This window comes from Pelobates fuscus, chromosome 1 (genome assembly GCF_036172605.1).
Source record: "Pelobates fuscus isolate aPelFus1 chromosome 1, aPelFus1.pri, whole genome shotgun sequence".
NCBI lineage: Eukaryota > Metazoa > Chordata > Amphibia > Anura > Pelobatidae > Pelobates > Pelobates fuscus.
In genome coordinates this window covers 204,542,977-204,560,321 of record NC_086317.1, presented here as the reverse complement: position 1 = coordinate 204,560,321, position 17,345 = coordinate 204,542,977, and the positions used below count along the sequence as shown (strand labels likewise).

The following is a 17,345-nucleotide window of genomic DNA, read 5'->3' as shown; positions in this document are numbered from 1 at the left end:
CCGGAGGTATGGGAAGAATTCTTCTATGGGGATGTCACTGGAAGTAATATAATGGGAGGCAATGACATTCCCGTAGAAGAATCCTTCCCATACCTCCGAATACCACCTCTGGCTACTGTATATTTACATCTATATTGGTATACTAATTTTGGACTTTCTCAACCTCTGGACTTTAAAATCTGGACATTTCTGTACTTATTACCATATTTTTCTTATTTAAGCTGTTTTCCACTGTACCTTAAGGATTATTAATCTGTGACCCCTTCTGTTGTTTTTTCTTTGTTTACTGTCCATAAGCGGGGAAGAGGGATCCCCCCTTTTATTATTTCTAGCAGGTGTTGTCAGCGCTGTCCCTTTTTCTATATCTCTTATTATCTCCATATTTGCACTCACACCTTTTTGGAGTAATAGTGACAAAAACATGCTCTTCTGATAATATGAAAATTACACTTCTGAAATCTGAATAAGAAATTGCCAATCTATCTGACCTTGAATGGCAGTGTCAGACTGAGAGAACTGGAAACAAGTTCTCATTGATGCTGCAGAAGTATAAATTCTACATTATCAATGTGGCTGCAAGGGGATTCCTGTTTTATGTTTAACTGCTCCAAAATGGTTTGTCAGCAAACTGGTGGACAACACCCATGGACTTATAGCACCCAGACCACTAAAATAATCTGCAGTGCTTGGAGTGTCCATTTAGCTTTACAGCCATCTTATTTCTGCCCATAGAGATTAGAAAAGCAAAAGAATGTGGCTTCTTCAGAGATAATTTCCTAATACTGTGTAAATGTAACTATTTTTCCCCAATATGTGTATGATGTATTATGGCTTTGTGTCCTCAGGGCGAACATGATTGCTATGAAGAAATTTATGCGCCCCAATGTTTATACAAAGGTGCCTGATGGAGGCTGGGGCTGGGTGATTGCCGTGGCCTTTTTCTTTGTGGAAGCCTTCACATACGGAATCATCAATACTTTTGGAATTTTCTTTGATGAACTAAAAGACTACTTTAATGAAAGTAACGACAAAGTATCATGGATCTTTTCTATCTGTGCATTTGTCTTCACAGTCACAGGTAAGTGGTTTAAAGGAATAGTTCCTTGGAGGTCAGGTAACCTGACTTTATATGAAGGGATAGAAAATGCTTTGATCTACAAGAACTGCATGTTACCTGCAGACATTTATTTGACATTTTAGCCCCACTCTCACGTAGAAAGACACCAGCTCATAGGCTGGAAGTTTATCTGGTTATTTTAGTCAATCCACAATTCAGTGATAAGGGAATCACCAAAAAAATACTCAGCATTAAATTCAGGCTCTCTTCATGAAAGGTTTTATATTCTAGAAAAATTATATTCTAGGAAGGGTGTCAAATTGACAAAGGAATTGCAAGATGAAAAAAGGCTATAATTTTCCTCAAAATGTGCAATTCCCAGTTGAGTGAATAACCCCTAAATGTATTTAGATTTGTTATGGAACACTCTTAATTACAGGAACAAAAGTGTCATCTGTTTAATTTTAGCTCCCATTGCTAGTATCCTGACCAGTCAGTTTGGACATCGCCTTGTAGTCATGGCTGGAGGATTGCTTTGTAGTATTGGCATGCTGGTAACCACATTTGCAAGCAATGTGAACACAATGTACATCTCAATTGGCGTTATGTCAGGTAAGTGCCCCAATCCCAAAATCATACAAAATTGTACCAGAAATGTTAGTAAGTGCCCCTCATTTACAGCTCTTAGTAGAAAAGAAAGATTAAACCCTCCTTGCTCCTATGGCCAGCATTGTGTGACTGAGTGAAAGAACTTTGTAGTGGCAAAACTAATATTTCCCAGTACAATACATTCACACATGGAAAGTGCCATAAGATTTCCGTCTGAGGAAACCTTACCTGAGGGATCCTGATTACTGATGTCGCGAACATAAAATTTTCCGTTCGCGAACGGCGGACGCGAACTTCCGCAAATGTTTCGCGACCGGGCGAACAGCTATAGACTTCAATAGGCAGGCGAATTTTAAAACCAAAGGGACTCTTTCTGCCCACAATAGTGATGGAAACGTTGTTTCAAGGGGACTAACACCTGGACTGTGGCATGCCGGAGGGGGATCCATGGCAAAACTCCCATGGAAAATTACATAGTTGATGCAGAGTCTGGTTTTAATCCATAAAGGACATAAATCACCTAACATTCCTAAATTGTTTGGAATAACGTGCTTTAAAACATCAGGTATGATGTTGTATCGATCAGGTAGTGTAAGGGTTACGCCCGCTTCACAGTGACAGACCAAACTCCCCGTTTAACGCACCGCAAACAACCGCAAACAGTCCATTTGCACAACCGCAAACTCCCCATTTGCACAAGGTTGGATACCAAGCTAGCCATGTCCCGTTCCTTGTCCTCACTGATGTCATTCCTCCACCCAGCCACGTACAACACCAAGGGTCCCCAAAAGGTGACAACAAGCCCCTTGGGACGCCTGCTGTGTTTGGTCTTCCACCTCCTCAAAGCCACCTTCCTCCTCTGACTCCTCTTCTTCAGACTCCTCTCTCTGCGTTGCCTCTCTCTGCGTTATTATAAGGTGTGTTAAGTAGTACTATTGCTATCAGTTTAATCCCTGTTACGTACCCTATCAGGGGACGTGTATATGGCATCGATTTTAGGAACCGGGAGATGGAAAAAGATGCTTGGTCGGTCCTCCTACTTCAAATTTGGGGCACTGCGCGTGTAATCTAATGTGCCACCAAAAAGGAGTGGTGTGTTAAGTAGTCCCCCTCATCAGGCCTTTTTTAGTCGAATGTATCGCCCACTGTCAGTTCTTAATAAAGGTGAGGTAATCTAGACTTTTTTGACCTAGGCGACTTCTCTTCTCAGTGACAATACCTCCTGCTGCACTGAAGGTCCTTTCTGACAGGACACTTGAAGCGGGGCAGGCCAGAAGTTCTATCGCAAATTGGGATAGCTCAGGCCACAGGTCAAGCCTGCACACCCAGTAGTCAAGGGGTTCATCGCTCCGATATCTGCAGTTAAGGCGAGGTAGTCTGCTACCTGTCGGTCGAGTCGTTCTCTGAGGGTGGACCCCGAAGGGCTGTGGCGATGCATAGGACTTAAAAAGCTCCGCATGTCCTCCATCAACAACACGTCTGTAAAGCGTCCTGTCCTTGCCGGCGTGGTCGTGGGAGGAGGAGGATTACTTTCACCTCTTCCCCTGTTAGATTCCCGTTGTGCTGTGACATCACCCTTATACGCTGTGTAAAGCATACTTTTTAATTTATTTTGGAACTGCTGCATCCTTTCCGACTTGCGGTAATTCGGTAACATTTCAGGCACTTTCTGCTTATACCGGGGGTCTAGTAGCGTGGACACCCAGTACAGGTCGTTCTCCTTCAGCCTTTTTATACAAGGTCCCTCAACAGGCACGACAGCATGAAAGACCCCATTTGCACAAGGTTGGATGCCGAGCTACTCATGTCCCGTTCCTCGTCCTCAGTGATCACACTGAAGGTATGTTCTTCCCCCCAGCCACGTACAACACCACGGGTACCAGATAGGTGACAACGAGCACCCTGGGATGCCTGTTGTGGTTGGTCTTCCTCCTCCTCCTCAAAGCCACATTCCTCCTCTGACTCCTCTTCCTCACAATCCTCTTCCAGCGTTGCCGCAGGTCCAGCAAGCGATGCTGATAAGGCTGTTTCTGGTGGTGATGGTGACCACAACTCTTCCTCTTCCTCTTTACGCTCATCTACGGCCTGATCCAGCACTCTTCGCAGGGCATGCTCCAGGAAGAAAACAAATGTTATGATGTCGCTTATGGTGCCTTCGGTGCGACTGACTAGGTTTGTCACCTCCTCAAAAGGACGCATGAGCCTACAGGCATTGCGCATGAGCGTCCAGTAACGTGGCAAAAAAATTCCCAGCTCCGCAGAGGCTGTCCTAGCACCCCGGTCATACAAATACTCGTTAACGGCTTTTACTTGTTGGAGCAGGCGGTCAAACATTAGGAGTGTTGAATTCCAACGTGTCGGGCTGTCGCACATCAAGCGCCTCACTGGCATGTTGTTTCGCCGCTGGATATCTGCAAAGTGCGCCATGGCAGTGTAGGAACGCCTGAAATGGCCACACACCTTCCTGGCCTGCTTCAGGACGTCCTGTAAGCCTGGTACTTATGCACAAAGCGTTGTACGATCAGATTACACACATGTGCCATGCACGGCACATGTGTCAACTTGCCCAAATTCAATGCCGCCAACAAATTTCTTCCGTTGTCACAAACCACTTTGCCGATCTCCAGTTGGTGCGGAGTCAGCCACTGATCCACCTGTGTGTTCAGGGCGGACAGGAGTGCTGGTCCGGTGTGACTCTCTGCTTTCAGGCAAATCAACCCCAAGACGGCGTGACACTGCCGTATCCGGGATGTGGAATAATACCTGGGGAGCTGGGGGGGTGCCGTTGATGTGGAGCAAGACGCAGCAGCAGAAGAGGACTCAGCCGAGGAGGTTATGGAAGAGGATGGAGTAGGAGGAGTAGAGGAGGTGGCAGCAGGCCTGCCTGCAAGTCGTGGCGGTGTCACCAACTCCTCTGCAGAGCCACGCATTCCATGCTTGGCAGGCGTCAGCAGGTTTACCCAATGCGCAGTGTAGGTGATATACCTGCCCTGACCATGCTTTGCAGACCAGGTATCAGTGGTCAGATGGACCCTTGCCTCAACACTGTGTGCCAGACATGCCATTACTTCCTTTTGCACAATCGAGTACAGGTTGGGGATTGCCTTTTGTGCAAAGAAATTTCGGCCGGGTACCTTCCACTGCGGTGTCCCAATAGCTACAAATTTTTGGAACGCCTCAGACTCCACTAGCTTGTATGGTAAAAGCTGGTGGGCTAAGAGTTCAGACAAGCCAGCTGTCAGATGCCGGGCAAGGGGGTGACTTTGTGACATTGGCTTGTTACGCTCAAACATGTCCTTGACAGACACCTGACTGTGGGCAGATGAGCAGGAACTGCTCAAGGCGAGAGATGGAGTGGCGGATGGTTGAGAGGGGGCAAGGAGGACAGGGCTGAAGATGCTGGACCAGGAGGAGGATGGCGGCTTTGAGTTTGTGTGCTGCTTGTACTCATGTGTTGATCCCATAGGCGTTTGTGATGTGCGATCATGTGCCTTCGCAAAGCAGTTGTACCTAGGTGGGTGTTGGACTTCCCACGACTCAGTTTCTTTTGGCACAGGTTGCAAATGGCATCGCTGTTGTCAGAGGCAGACACACAAAAAAAATGCCACACTGCTGAGCTCTGCAATGACGGCATTCTGGTGGTGGCAACAGCATGCGTTGATTGGCGTGCTGTCTGGCTGACCCCGGGTGCCGATGCATGCTGTCTGACTGTGCCACTAGCTCCTTGCGACGACCTCCCTCTGCTTCCAACTTGTCTCCTCCTCCTCTCTGTCTCCCCATCTGAACTTTCCCCCTGTTCTTCTTCTCTTCTAGCCGGCACCCATGTGACATCCACGGACGCATCGTCATCATCAACCGCTTCACTTGTATCTGACAACTCAGCAAAGGAAGCAGCAGCGGGTACAACATCATCATCACCACACCGTACGTCCATGTGTGTAATGCTGCCTAACTGAGACATATCCCTGTTATCTACATCCTCTGGCAATAATGCTTGCACATCACTCATTTCTACCAACTGATGTGTAAATAACTCCTCTAACATATCAAGTGAAGCGGCTGTGGTGCTAGTGTTGGTGGTGGCGGCAGGCGGGCGAGTGGTAACTTGAGAGGTGCCCGAAGCTAAGCTGGAGGAGTGTGGTGCGTCAAGGTTCTGAGCGGAAGCTGTAGAAGATTGGGTGTCCTGTGTTAGCCAGTCAACTATGTCCTCAGAACTTCGAGTTCAGGGTACGTGGCCTCTGAACACTGGGCATTATTCTAGGGCCAAAGGGAATCACAGCACCACGACCACGACGGCCCCTGAGGGGTGGCCTGCCTCTGCCTGTCATTTTTTTTTCGATTAGTGGTACTATGCGTGCAAGCTACTGTGACAACAGATATGAGTGGCACTGTGCACTGGCAGAAGTTGGCAGAGTAGACGCTGTAGGCCTGACACGCATGCTTGCAGACAACAACTGCTATTCAATCTATTACATTTAAAAAAAAATTTTTTTTTTTAAATGTACACTGCTGTTACACCAGATATGAGTTGCACTGGTGTGACACTGTGCCCTGGCAGGCCCTGAAACGCACACGTGTGAAGGAAACTGACTGCTATTATTTCACAGTCAAATTTCTAGTTTTGTTTTTAAATGTACACTACTGTTACACCAGATATGAGTTGCACTGGTGTGACACTGTGCCCTGGCAGGCCCTGAAACGCACACGTGTGAAGGAAACTGACTGCTATTATTTCACAGTCAAATTTCTAGTTTTTTATTTAATGTACACTACTGTTACACCAGATATGAGTTGCACTGTTGTGACACTGTGCCCTGGCAGGCCCTGAAATGCACACGTGTGAAGGAAACTGACTGCTATTATTTCACAGTCAAATTTCTAGTTTTTTTTTTTAAAATGTACACTACTGTTACACCAGATATGAGTTGCACTGGTGTGACACTGTGCCCTGGCAGGCCTTGAAAGGCACACGTGTGAAGGAAACTGACTGCTATTATATTACAGTCAAAAAAGTTTTTTTTTTTTTTTAAATGCAAGCTATTGTGACACCAGATATGAGTGGTGGCACTGGGCAAGTGGGCACAGTATACGCTGTGAGCCTGACACACACGCTGGCAGGCAGGCAGGCAACTGCAATTAGATTACACAGAAAAAAAAAAGCAGACTGATGTTCTAGCCCTAAAAAGGGCTTTTTGGGGTGCTGTCCTTACAGCAGAGATCAGATGAGTTCTTCAGGACTGTAGTGGACACTGAATACACTAGCCTAGCTATCGTTTTCCCTATTAAATCAGCAGCAGCACGCTGCCCCTCCTCTCACTAAGAATGCAGCTTCAGAATGAATCTAAAATGGATGCTATCCAGGAGGTGGGAGGGTCTGGGAGGGAGGGTCTGCTGCTGATTGGCTGGAATGTGTCTGTTGACTGTGAGGTACAGGGTCAAAGTTTACTCAATGATGACGAATAGGGGGCAGACCGAACATCGCATATGTTCGCCATCCGTGGCGAACAAGAACAAGTTATGTTCGCCAGGAACTATTCGCCAGCGAACCGTTCGGGACATCACTAATCCTGATATTTATGTTGGACTTTTGTTCAGTGTAGGACTGACGACTCGGGCAGATAGGTCATGGACAGAGGGCCTGAGGCAGATAGGGGCCATGCTCTAGTTGAGGAGATCATAGACCTCACCGCCTAGAAAACATAATTAATCACATATTAAAGTGGGAGGTTATGGGACTCCTGCAACCTCTACAATCACAGGTTAGGTGACCCCTTCTCAGTGAGACCCAGTGTTCTGTCACAGTTCTTGCTGTCTGGTCTCTTTCCCCTCTGCAGTGCTCTCTGTGAGGGGGAAGAGGTGGCCAGGGGGTGGGAGGAGGAAGGGCAGAGCACCTAGGAGATAAGGAGCTGTAGCAGCATGCAAGAAAGTACAGTTAAGCGCCATGTAGACTTTTTGTATAGCCCCTATCCCCAACGCACCTACCTTAGCCCTCCCTGCACCCACATCAGCCCCTAATGCTGATTTTTATCTTCCAGTTGAGTTTCTGACTCATGCTGAAGCAGGCAGGATCACCAACATAAAGGCCTGTAGGGCCAGTGACATGGTAGTAACTGACAGGGTAAAACACTAAATTCAGTATACACGACTAATACTTAAAGGGGCACTATAGTCACCAGAACAACTACAGCTTAATGTAGTTGTTCTGGTGACTATAGTTAGTCTTTGCATGCATTTTCATGTAAACACTGCCTTTTCAGAGAAAAACATTCTGGGGCAGTGCTGGCCCGCCTCCTTGACGGAGATCATCAATGTCACGAAAGCACCCTACTTCAAGAGTGTGCCTGACATAGTTGTGGTGGTGAAAGGGTTAAAGATCACTATTTGTCTGCACTAAAACGGAAATAATGATAAATTCCCACTTAACACTACCCAAACTTAACCATAATAATATAAATATTAAAATGTTAACACTGCCACCACCAAGACAATTTATAAATGGGGTGCCTTCGTCCCCCACGTAAATTAATTAAAAAAAAACACCAAATACAACTTAGCACAATATTTATGTTATTGCATAACACTAATTAGTCGATTCTGGTAACGTGATTCTTTACCAGACAAAGGCAGAACACAATAAAGGAATATTTATTATGAGCATCAAATAGTCACAATGCATACAAAAAATAGATGATAAACAAATTATTTACACCAACAACAGATAAAAAACTAAAAGGAAAAAATAACAGAAGTCCCAATCACTTACTCAGGTTTAAACTCAGGTAAAACTTCTGCCCTGGGGGTCTCTGGCAAGGAAGATGGTGACTCACTCAAAATTAGATTTTGGCCCCAAGCAAGTACAATATGCATTTCGATAGCATTGGATATATACCCTGTGGATTACCAAGCCTGGCCCAGAGGTGAATAAAAGGCTAACCTCTAGAAACAATAAGTGACCACCCCCTTGTGTTCCAGACCAACATGAATCCAAATAGAAATGTTTTCTTCGATCTCCTCTTTTGTACGTGCCAACGAAATAATAATTGCATCTATGAATTTGTTACCATTTTTCCATTCCATAGATACGGCACACTTCTTACTTGTGACCCAATAGAGCGGACATCACAATCCCTTCCCATATGGTTAAGTTACGCCAATCATGTTTAGGATTGATTAGAAGATTGTGCTTGTCCCATTCTAAATATAATAAAAATTAGGCTTAATTATTAATCTGTGGATAAGTATTAATGTTTCTTTTGGATCTAATACTGGAACACAATGGTTTTTTTTCTTGAAAGCTAATGATCATTAATATTTTAAGAAATTAACTCATCAATTAAGAGTTACAGGCCATATGGTTGAAGTCAGTTAGTTTACATTGGAACTAGACATACAGGCTTTTCAAGTGTAGAATTTCACAGTCCACCTTGCAGAGCCTTTGATTAATCAAAGAATCAATCCATGTTGTAAGTCATCTGACCCCTTTCACATTCCTACCCCTTCTGTCATCTGACCTCTACCAAGTGGCCAATTCATATATGCACTACGTAAATGACATTAAATGGGAATATTCTATAGTGCAACAATGAATTACATACCCTTGGCATGACACCTCCCTCAAAAAAGAGACGCAATAGGAGAAGGCTCTCATGCTTCTACCTTGTGTATCAACACTTGTTCTTTTTTTTGCCTTCACACCATACACTCATCTTTTTCATAGCACTGTTTATGTATGAATGGGGTAGCCCTCGTGTGTTCTCACACCTCCCCCAAAAAGGCTTGTATTTAGTCCCTAAGCCATATAACAGCCATATCCACAACAAACATGCCTGATTTGCCTGTTTCCATTTCCCACTGCTCTCTGGTCACATCCCTTGGGCCACACCCACTGCACCCATGTAGAATCTCTAAGGGGAAGAAACCAGATTCCAGAAACAGATTTCTGCAGTACCCCCCTGTAAACACACAAAAGATGAGACAGAAAACACTCCCATTTGCTTGTATCAACACCCTTCATCTCTTTTATTGTGTGGTCTGTCTGCTGGGCTCATTGCACTATCTGACTCTAAACCTTTCGTTCAGAACCAGACAGCTGCTTAGAGACAGACTCCTGCTCCTGAGCTGGCTTGGGTGTATGCGTGACGTGTGGTGGTGATAAGGTGACAAGGTTCCTTGTTTCCCTAACAGTATGCTCCCATGCGGCCATACTCCCTGGATCCACAGGCTGAGTCTGTCCCTGCCCTTCACTTTGGGCAGACTGTGGATGGGTCGACTTTCCTACCGATGAAACCACTGTCTCTCCCTCGCTTCCACTCCATCTCCTCACACAAACAGAACCTTGGGAACTGGCTGAGTCTGGCACGGAGTACGGCTCACAAACATTCTGCTCTCCCTCATAGCCATGCTGTCCCTCCACATTTTATACACAGCACATTAAATACATTTGCTTCAGGCACATTTTTGCACATATATTAATTCAACCCCCTCTTGCTAGAAGGTTTTTTCTGTACATTTTCACAGGACACCTTTGACACCCCATGGTCAGGCACAGAATGTTGCCCACACTTACGTAATTTCCTCACCCAGCCAGGCCATCCTCTCACATAGACCCTCAAACTCTCCTGGTTCTCGCACCTGACCTATTCCTGGTTGAGGCACAGGTGAACATACCAACTCATCCTGCCCTGACTCCCAATGAGTTAAACCACTTTTTTTTTCACATGGCATCTCAAACATTTCTGGCTCTGGCACAGATAGGCACACACACTCATCCTCCCCTAGCTTCCTGTGAAGTTGTTTTTGCCCATTCCCTCATGGTATTGCATACATCTCTGGCTCTGGCACAGACTAACACACAATCTGCCCTCCCAGCAAAGTTGTCAAGATCTCTTACCTTATTCCATCATGCCCACGTGGTGCAGGATCCAGGGCAGACTCCTCTTCCAACGAGTTAAGCATGTAACACGCCGGCCGCTGGAGTCACCCCCTTTTTATGACGTGGCGCATGCGCTCCAACGTCATGACGTCATTGACGCGGCCCCATGGCCTTAAAGCAAAAGACGCTCCCTTATAAAAGGGGTGCCTTTTGCCTTGTTCCTTGCCCTATTGTGGTTCCTTATTTTCCCCTTAGTGCTCTTTGATTCGTCTTGCATATTTACTGTTGGTTTTGTATACTGACCCGGCTTGGATTTTGACGTTCCTGTTTTCTGGTTCCCTGACTCGGTTTGTATTTTGACCTCCTGATTTCTAGTATGCTGACCCGGCTATTCTTGTATCATTCTCCTGATCTCTGGTATTATGATTTTTGTCTATCCTCTGACTACTCTTTTTCACCTACGTTAAATCCGACCATTTTAAGGTTCAGTAATACATGCTTGGATTTTTTGTGGGTTTACATACTGCGTGTTGGGTTATCACACGACCGTGATATTAGAATAGGACCTTGGACCCTGCAGGTGTCAACCCACAAGCTTCTGGCCATGATGTGCGGTTCGAGGAAATGGACCAGTTTGCCCTTGCTCTGCAGACTTTACTGGCTCGTACAGCACATCTGCAAACCGAAGTGCAAAATCCTATACCTGTAGTTGCTTCACTTAACCTAGAGGTTGCCACAGTTAATACGTCCACTCATATGACGTCCCCTTTACGTTACGGAGGTGCATGCTGAGGGTTTTTAAACCAAGTCAGCATACACTTCGAATTACAACCCAGGGCCTACCCTATCAAAAGGACTAGAGTGGGTTTTATGATCAACCTACTTGTAGATAGGGCATTGATATGGGCAAACCCTTTATGTTAAAATAACAACCCCTTGGTATACAACTATGCTGAGTTTGTGGCTGCATTCAAACAAACCTTTGATCCCCCAGGAAGATGAGTGAATGCAGCCAAAACTCTTCTTAAGATGGAACAAGGATCCCTTCCTCTTGTGGAGTACGCTTTAGAATTTCGCACTTATGCTGCAGAAGTGCGATGGAACAACCAGGCATTTGTAGACATATTTATGAATGGTCTCTCGGATACTTTGTTGGATGAGGTTGCAGCTAGGGCCTTGCCAGAGGATTTAGAAGAACTCATAACCTATCTGTCCCATATAGACGAGGGCCTCAGGCTTGACCTTAACGCTCCCAACTTCAGAAATAACCACTGTGGCCATCCCTGAACCCATGCAATTAGTGTGAGAACAGGAATGAACCGTTAAGATTATGGACCAGCACTGGTACATTATCAGGAGTGTGTGAACTGCTCCGGGAGGATGGCTGCGTGATATGGGTGAGCTTAATGCAACCTGAACAGGTTGTGGATTCAGGGCCTCCTTCTAAACTTACCCTAAGCCCTGGAGGGCCCCGGGGTGGGGGGGGGGGGGGAGGGTTGGGAACATAGCGGCAAACTGGGAATGTCTCGGGGCTAACAAGATAGAAGCATCTCAGCTGGGGGTAAACTGTGTGTGTCCTGGTTATTATTGTGTCCGGGGGAGTCAGGTATCTGCTGCGTCGGTCGGCATCCTGCGTGGGTGCGGGAAAGCCCAGTGCCTTACAGAATGCCGGGACCTCTGCTAGTGTGGAGAGTTTATGGACAGTTCCCCTGTGTGTGACCACCAGGAACCTGGGGGACCTCCAGTGATATTCCAGTCCCGCTTCTCTGAGGGTGCTGGTGACCAGGTGCAGCGATCTTCGCCATTGTAGCGTGGATCTAGTGAGGTCTTGATAGACTGTGAGTTGTGCGCCTTCAAATGTTAATGGTGTCTTGCCCCGGAGAGCTGTCATCAGCCTGCTCTTGTCTTGGGAGGTGGTGCAGCGTACAATCACATCTCGAACCGCATTTGGGGCTGCTCTGCCTGAGGATGGTAGGCGGTATATCCCATCTGTGTTACATTTTTTGGCATGCGTTGGCGGCAGGACAGCGGCTACGAGGCGCCTCATATAGTGAGGCAGTTCGTCAGATATGATTGCGTCTGGTACTCTCCTGATCTTAAGGTGGTTGCGCCTTGTTCTGTCATCAAAGGCGGTATAGTGGAGAGAGATTGCTTGCTGTTGGGCTCGTAGGGCCAGGACCGAGTCATGTAGGGTTGTCAATCCCTGCTTAATGCCGGAAATATCGTCCTCTGTGGACTGCACCCTGTCGGCAATAGCCTGCACATCTGTTTTTATGGATGCTGTGCTGGATGCCAGGAGGGTTTTGAGTTCCCCGACCAGGTTCTGAAAGTCCCGCTGGGTAACTGGGGCAGACCCATCTGGTATCCCTTTGGGTGTCTGTGCCCTTACTGGGGGTTGGTCTGGCGGCATGGGGTCTATCGGTAAAAATGTATTTTTTATGTTATTGATAGCTAGGCATGAGCATGGGGAAAATATTCGGCTCGGTTCGGCATTCCGAAATTTGGGACTTCGGCAATTCGGCACTTCGACACTTTAGAACTTCGGCAACTTTGGCACTTGAACACTTTGGCACTTCGGAACTTCAGCAACTTCGGTACTTCGGGACTTTACTTGGAGCCGCTTGGTAGATAACTCCCTAATTCCCACGGTATTAGGGAGTTATCTACCAAAAGACTGAAAGACCTAAATTGGTCTTTCAGACAAATTTACTAATACTAAGTAAAAATTACTGTGGCTGCTAACTGTTAAAAAAAATAAAAAAAAACTAATGTCCTCCCCCCTGGCCCCCACCCCTGAATGGTGGGTGGGGGCCCTAAACAAGAATAAGGGGGGGGACCTAATGTCCTCCCCCCTGGCCCCCACCCCTAAATGGCAGGTGGGGGCCCTAAATACAAATTAGGGGGGGACCTATTGTCCTCCCCCCTGGCCCCCACCCCTAAATGGCAGGTGGGGGCCCTAAATACAAATTAGGGGGGGACCTATTGTCCTCCCCCCTGGCCCCCACCCCTGAACGGTGGGTGGGGGCCCTAAACAAGAATAAGGGGGGGGGACCTATTGTCCTCCCCCCTGGCCCCCACCCCTGAATGGTGGGTGGGGGCCCAAAATACAAATTGGGGGGGCCCTAAATGCAAACTTAACCCCCCCTCCCCAGGTGACTAGGGGTCCCCAAACCCCTAGTCACCCCCTCCCCCAAAAAGTAAACCCCTACCTACCCCCCTCACCCTAAAAATAATGAGGGGGGACCTTTAACTAAATACCTGTAAAAATAAACATAAACTTACCATTTGATGTTTTCTTTCTTCTAAAACCTTTTTTTTTCAGCCCCAAAAAAGGCCATATAAAAAGCCATAATAACCGACTCAATTAAAAATAAACAAACACTGTGTAATTTGACTCATAACTCTCTGATTGGTGGATTAAGTAACCAATCAGAGTGTTATGAGTCAAATTACACAGCGTGGGAAAATTCCAAAGAACTTTCCCACGCTGTGTAAAATGACACAGAGCACTCTGATTGGTGGATTTCAAACCAACCAATCAGAGTGCTGTGACAGGTAAATGTAGAGACTTACCTGTCAGATCACTCTGATTAGATGGTTTAAACCCACCAATCAGAGTGCTCTGAGCCTAATTGCAGGGCGGGGAAAGGTTTTATAAGCCTTCAGTCTGCACGGAGCCCTCCCCGGGTTGAAGATGGATTATTGTTTTTTGTTCTTGTTTTTTTTTAATTGCGTCGGTTATTATGTATTTTTATTTGGCCTTTTTTGGGGCTAAAAAAAGAAGATTTTAGAAGAAAGAAAACATTGAAAGGTAAGTTTATTTTTATTTTTATAGGTATTTAGTTAAAGGTCCCACCTCATTATTTTTAGGATGAGGAGGGTAGGTAGGAGTTTATTTTTTGGGGGGGAGGGGGTGACTAGGGGACCCCTAGTCACCTGGGGGGAGGGGGGTTAAATATGTATTTATGGCCCCCACCCGCCGCTCAGGGGGGAGGACATTAGGTCCCCCTCAATTTGTATTTAGGTCCCCCCCCCTTATTTTTGTTTAGGGCCCCCACCCACCGCTTAGGGGTGGGGGCGAGGGGGGAGGACATTAGGTCCCCCCCAATTTGTGTTTAGGGCCCCCATTCACTGCTCAGGGGTGGGGGCTATGGGGGAGGACATTAGGTCCCCACCCACTTATTCTAGTTTAGGGCCCCCACCCACCACTCAGGGGTGGGGGGCAGGGGGGAGGACATTAGGTTTCCCCCCTAATTTGTATTTAGGGCCCCCACCCACCGCTCAGGGGTGGGGGCCAGGGGGGAGGACATTAGGTCCCCCCATTTGTATTTAGGGCCCCCACCCACCACTCAGGGGTGGGGGCCAGGGGGGGAGGACATTAGGTCCCCCCTTATTCTAATTTAGGGCCCCCACCCACCGCTCAGGGGTGGGGGCCAGGGGGGAGGACATTAAGTCCCCCCCCAATTTGTATTTAGGGCCCCCACCCACCGCTCAGGGGTGGGGGCCGGTGGGGAGGACAATAGGTCCTCCCCCCTTTTTTTTCTTTAGGGCCCCCACCCGCCACAGGTTGCTCACTGTTTAATAGACATGCCCCTACTCGCGGTATAGCGAATAGGGGCATAATTTACTAATACTAAGTAATCTTTACTTAGTATTAGTAAATATGGCTGAAAGACCAATTCAGGTCTTTCAGCCTTTTAGTAACTTACTAAAAGGCTAAGTAACTTACATTTTATATGAATGTATGTTACTTGATTGTTGTAAGTGTTGCAAATGCTTACAGCTGAATCCTGGCTATGTTTGTATACGTTTTATTTGAAATTGTATACAGTGTAACATTCTTCTTCTTTCACTGGGTAAGTATAGCAGCTACTGGTAAATTTCTAAATAAAATTAGATCCTAAAAAAATTATATTAATTGAATATTTATTTACAGTGTGTGTATATAATGAATGCAGTGTGTGTGTATGAATGCAGTGTGTGTATGAATGCAGTGTGTGTGTGTGTGTATGAGTGCAGTGTGTGTGTGTATGAATGCAGTGTGTGTGTGTATGAGGTCAGTGTGTGTGTATGAGGTCAGTGTGTGTGTATGAATACAGTGTGTGTGTGTGTGTGTGTGATGCAGAGTGTGATGCAGAGCCTTGGTGGGGAGTGGGCATTTTTATTATTATTTTTTTAATTATTATAATTTTAATATTAATATTTTTTTGTTATATTAATATTTTTCTTAATTTTATTATTATTATTATTATTATTATTATTAATATTTTATTATTTACATTTTTATTTATTTTTTCGTCCCCCCTCCCTGCTTGATACATGGCAGGGAGGGGGGCTCTCACTCCCTGGTGGTCCAGTGGCATTGGCAGTTCAGTGGAGGGGGCTGGCAGAGAGCGTTTACTTACCTCTCCTGCAGCTCCTGTCAGCTCCCTTCTCCTCCGCGAGGTCCGGTCAGCTCCCCTGTCAGCTCCCAGTGAAAGTCTCGCAGCCGCACTCTGACCCCGCGGCTCTCGCGAGACTTACACTGGGACTTGCAGAGGGAGCTGACCGGACCAGCGCGGAGGAGAAGGGAGCTGCAGGAGAGGTAAGTAAACGCTCCCTGCCAGCCCCCCTCCTACACAGCCCCTTGTCTGTATTATGGCAACTTTTTTTATACTGTACTTTTCTAAATAAACCTACGTCTCTGTGAAAACTGAAGTTTTTGTTTTTTTGCAGCCTATATAAACTTAAACCTTGTTTATTTTGCCTGTGTTAGCCTTTGAGTTTGACATGCTTGTTGTAAGCCATCTGGCCCTTTTCACATTCCTTTGCAATTTACATTACCCCTTCTGTCATCTGAACTCTACTAAGTGGCCAATTCATATATGCACTACATAAATTACATTAAATGGCAATATTCTATAGTGCAACAATGAATTATGCACCCTTGGCGTGACAATCAGAATTGACAATCTCAGCCAATCCAATGCTTTCCTATGGGGAAGCATTTTAATTGACTGAGATCATCACTTCTGATGATGTTAGCAAAAGAGGCAGATATGGGGCAGAGACCGCACCAGCAGACTGGAATATAGTTAAGATATTACTATATTTAGGGGGGCTAGATAGAATTGCACTTGCTAGCCAGCCACCACAACAAGAAGGTGTAAAATAATAATAAATAAGACTTATAGGGCGTCTTTAACTGCATACACCCCTTGAGTATCAAAGGGGTGTATGTGTCAGGGTACCTGAGGTCTCTACCTTTGAGAAGGGTAGAGACTTAGTTGTTTATCCGTCTAGACAGGTCATATCTCCCGTTCCTCGCGGTCCATCCAGTCATTCTAACGCTGACCGCAAGGGATCCGCTCCTTTTCTAACATGACGCTCGATACGTGACGTCTTGACGCTATCCCGAGCGACCTGTCACTCTATTTGCTTTATCTAATCAGCACCCAGCGGAGGCGTGTCTACTCTCCGGACTCAGGGTATTTAAGCTTGCTTCTCCCGTCAGCTCATTGCCCTGTCGTGGTTCTAGCTTGTCTAGTCACTCAGCGCTCTTGTATTCTAGTATTCTCTTTGGTTCTGACCCGGCTTGTTGTACTATTCTGCTTATCTCTGTTATCCCTCTGACCCGGCTTGTCTCTCGCTTACCTGTCTTCTCGTTCCCTCGACCTCGGCTTGTCTCTGACCATTCTCTGTTATTCTCTGTACGTTAGTCCGGCCATTCTAAGGCCCGGTATACGTACCTTTCTACTGTATTGTACTCTGCGTGTTGGATCCCTGTCCCGATCCTGACATTACGACAGGGCCAATGGATCCTGCAGG

The 17,345-nt window shown here is 46.3% G+C and overlaps 1 protein-coding gene across 1 annotated transcript in view; it reads left to right on the top strand.

The window, feature by feature from the left end:
- Positions 1-852: 852 nt before the first annotated feature.
- The window catches only part of LOC134608455 (monocarboxylate transporter 7-like), a 43,930-nt gene continuing 27,437 nt past the window's right edge, over positions 853-17,345 (top strand). The window contains exons 1-2 of the mRNA XM_063451313.1: positions 853-1,078; positions 1,526-1,669. Of these exons, the coding sequence (XP_063307383.1) occupies positions 853-1,078; positions 1,526-1,669 (370 nt within the window). The remainder of the gene's footprint in view (positions 1,079-1,525; positions 1,670-17,345) is intronic.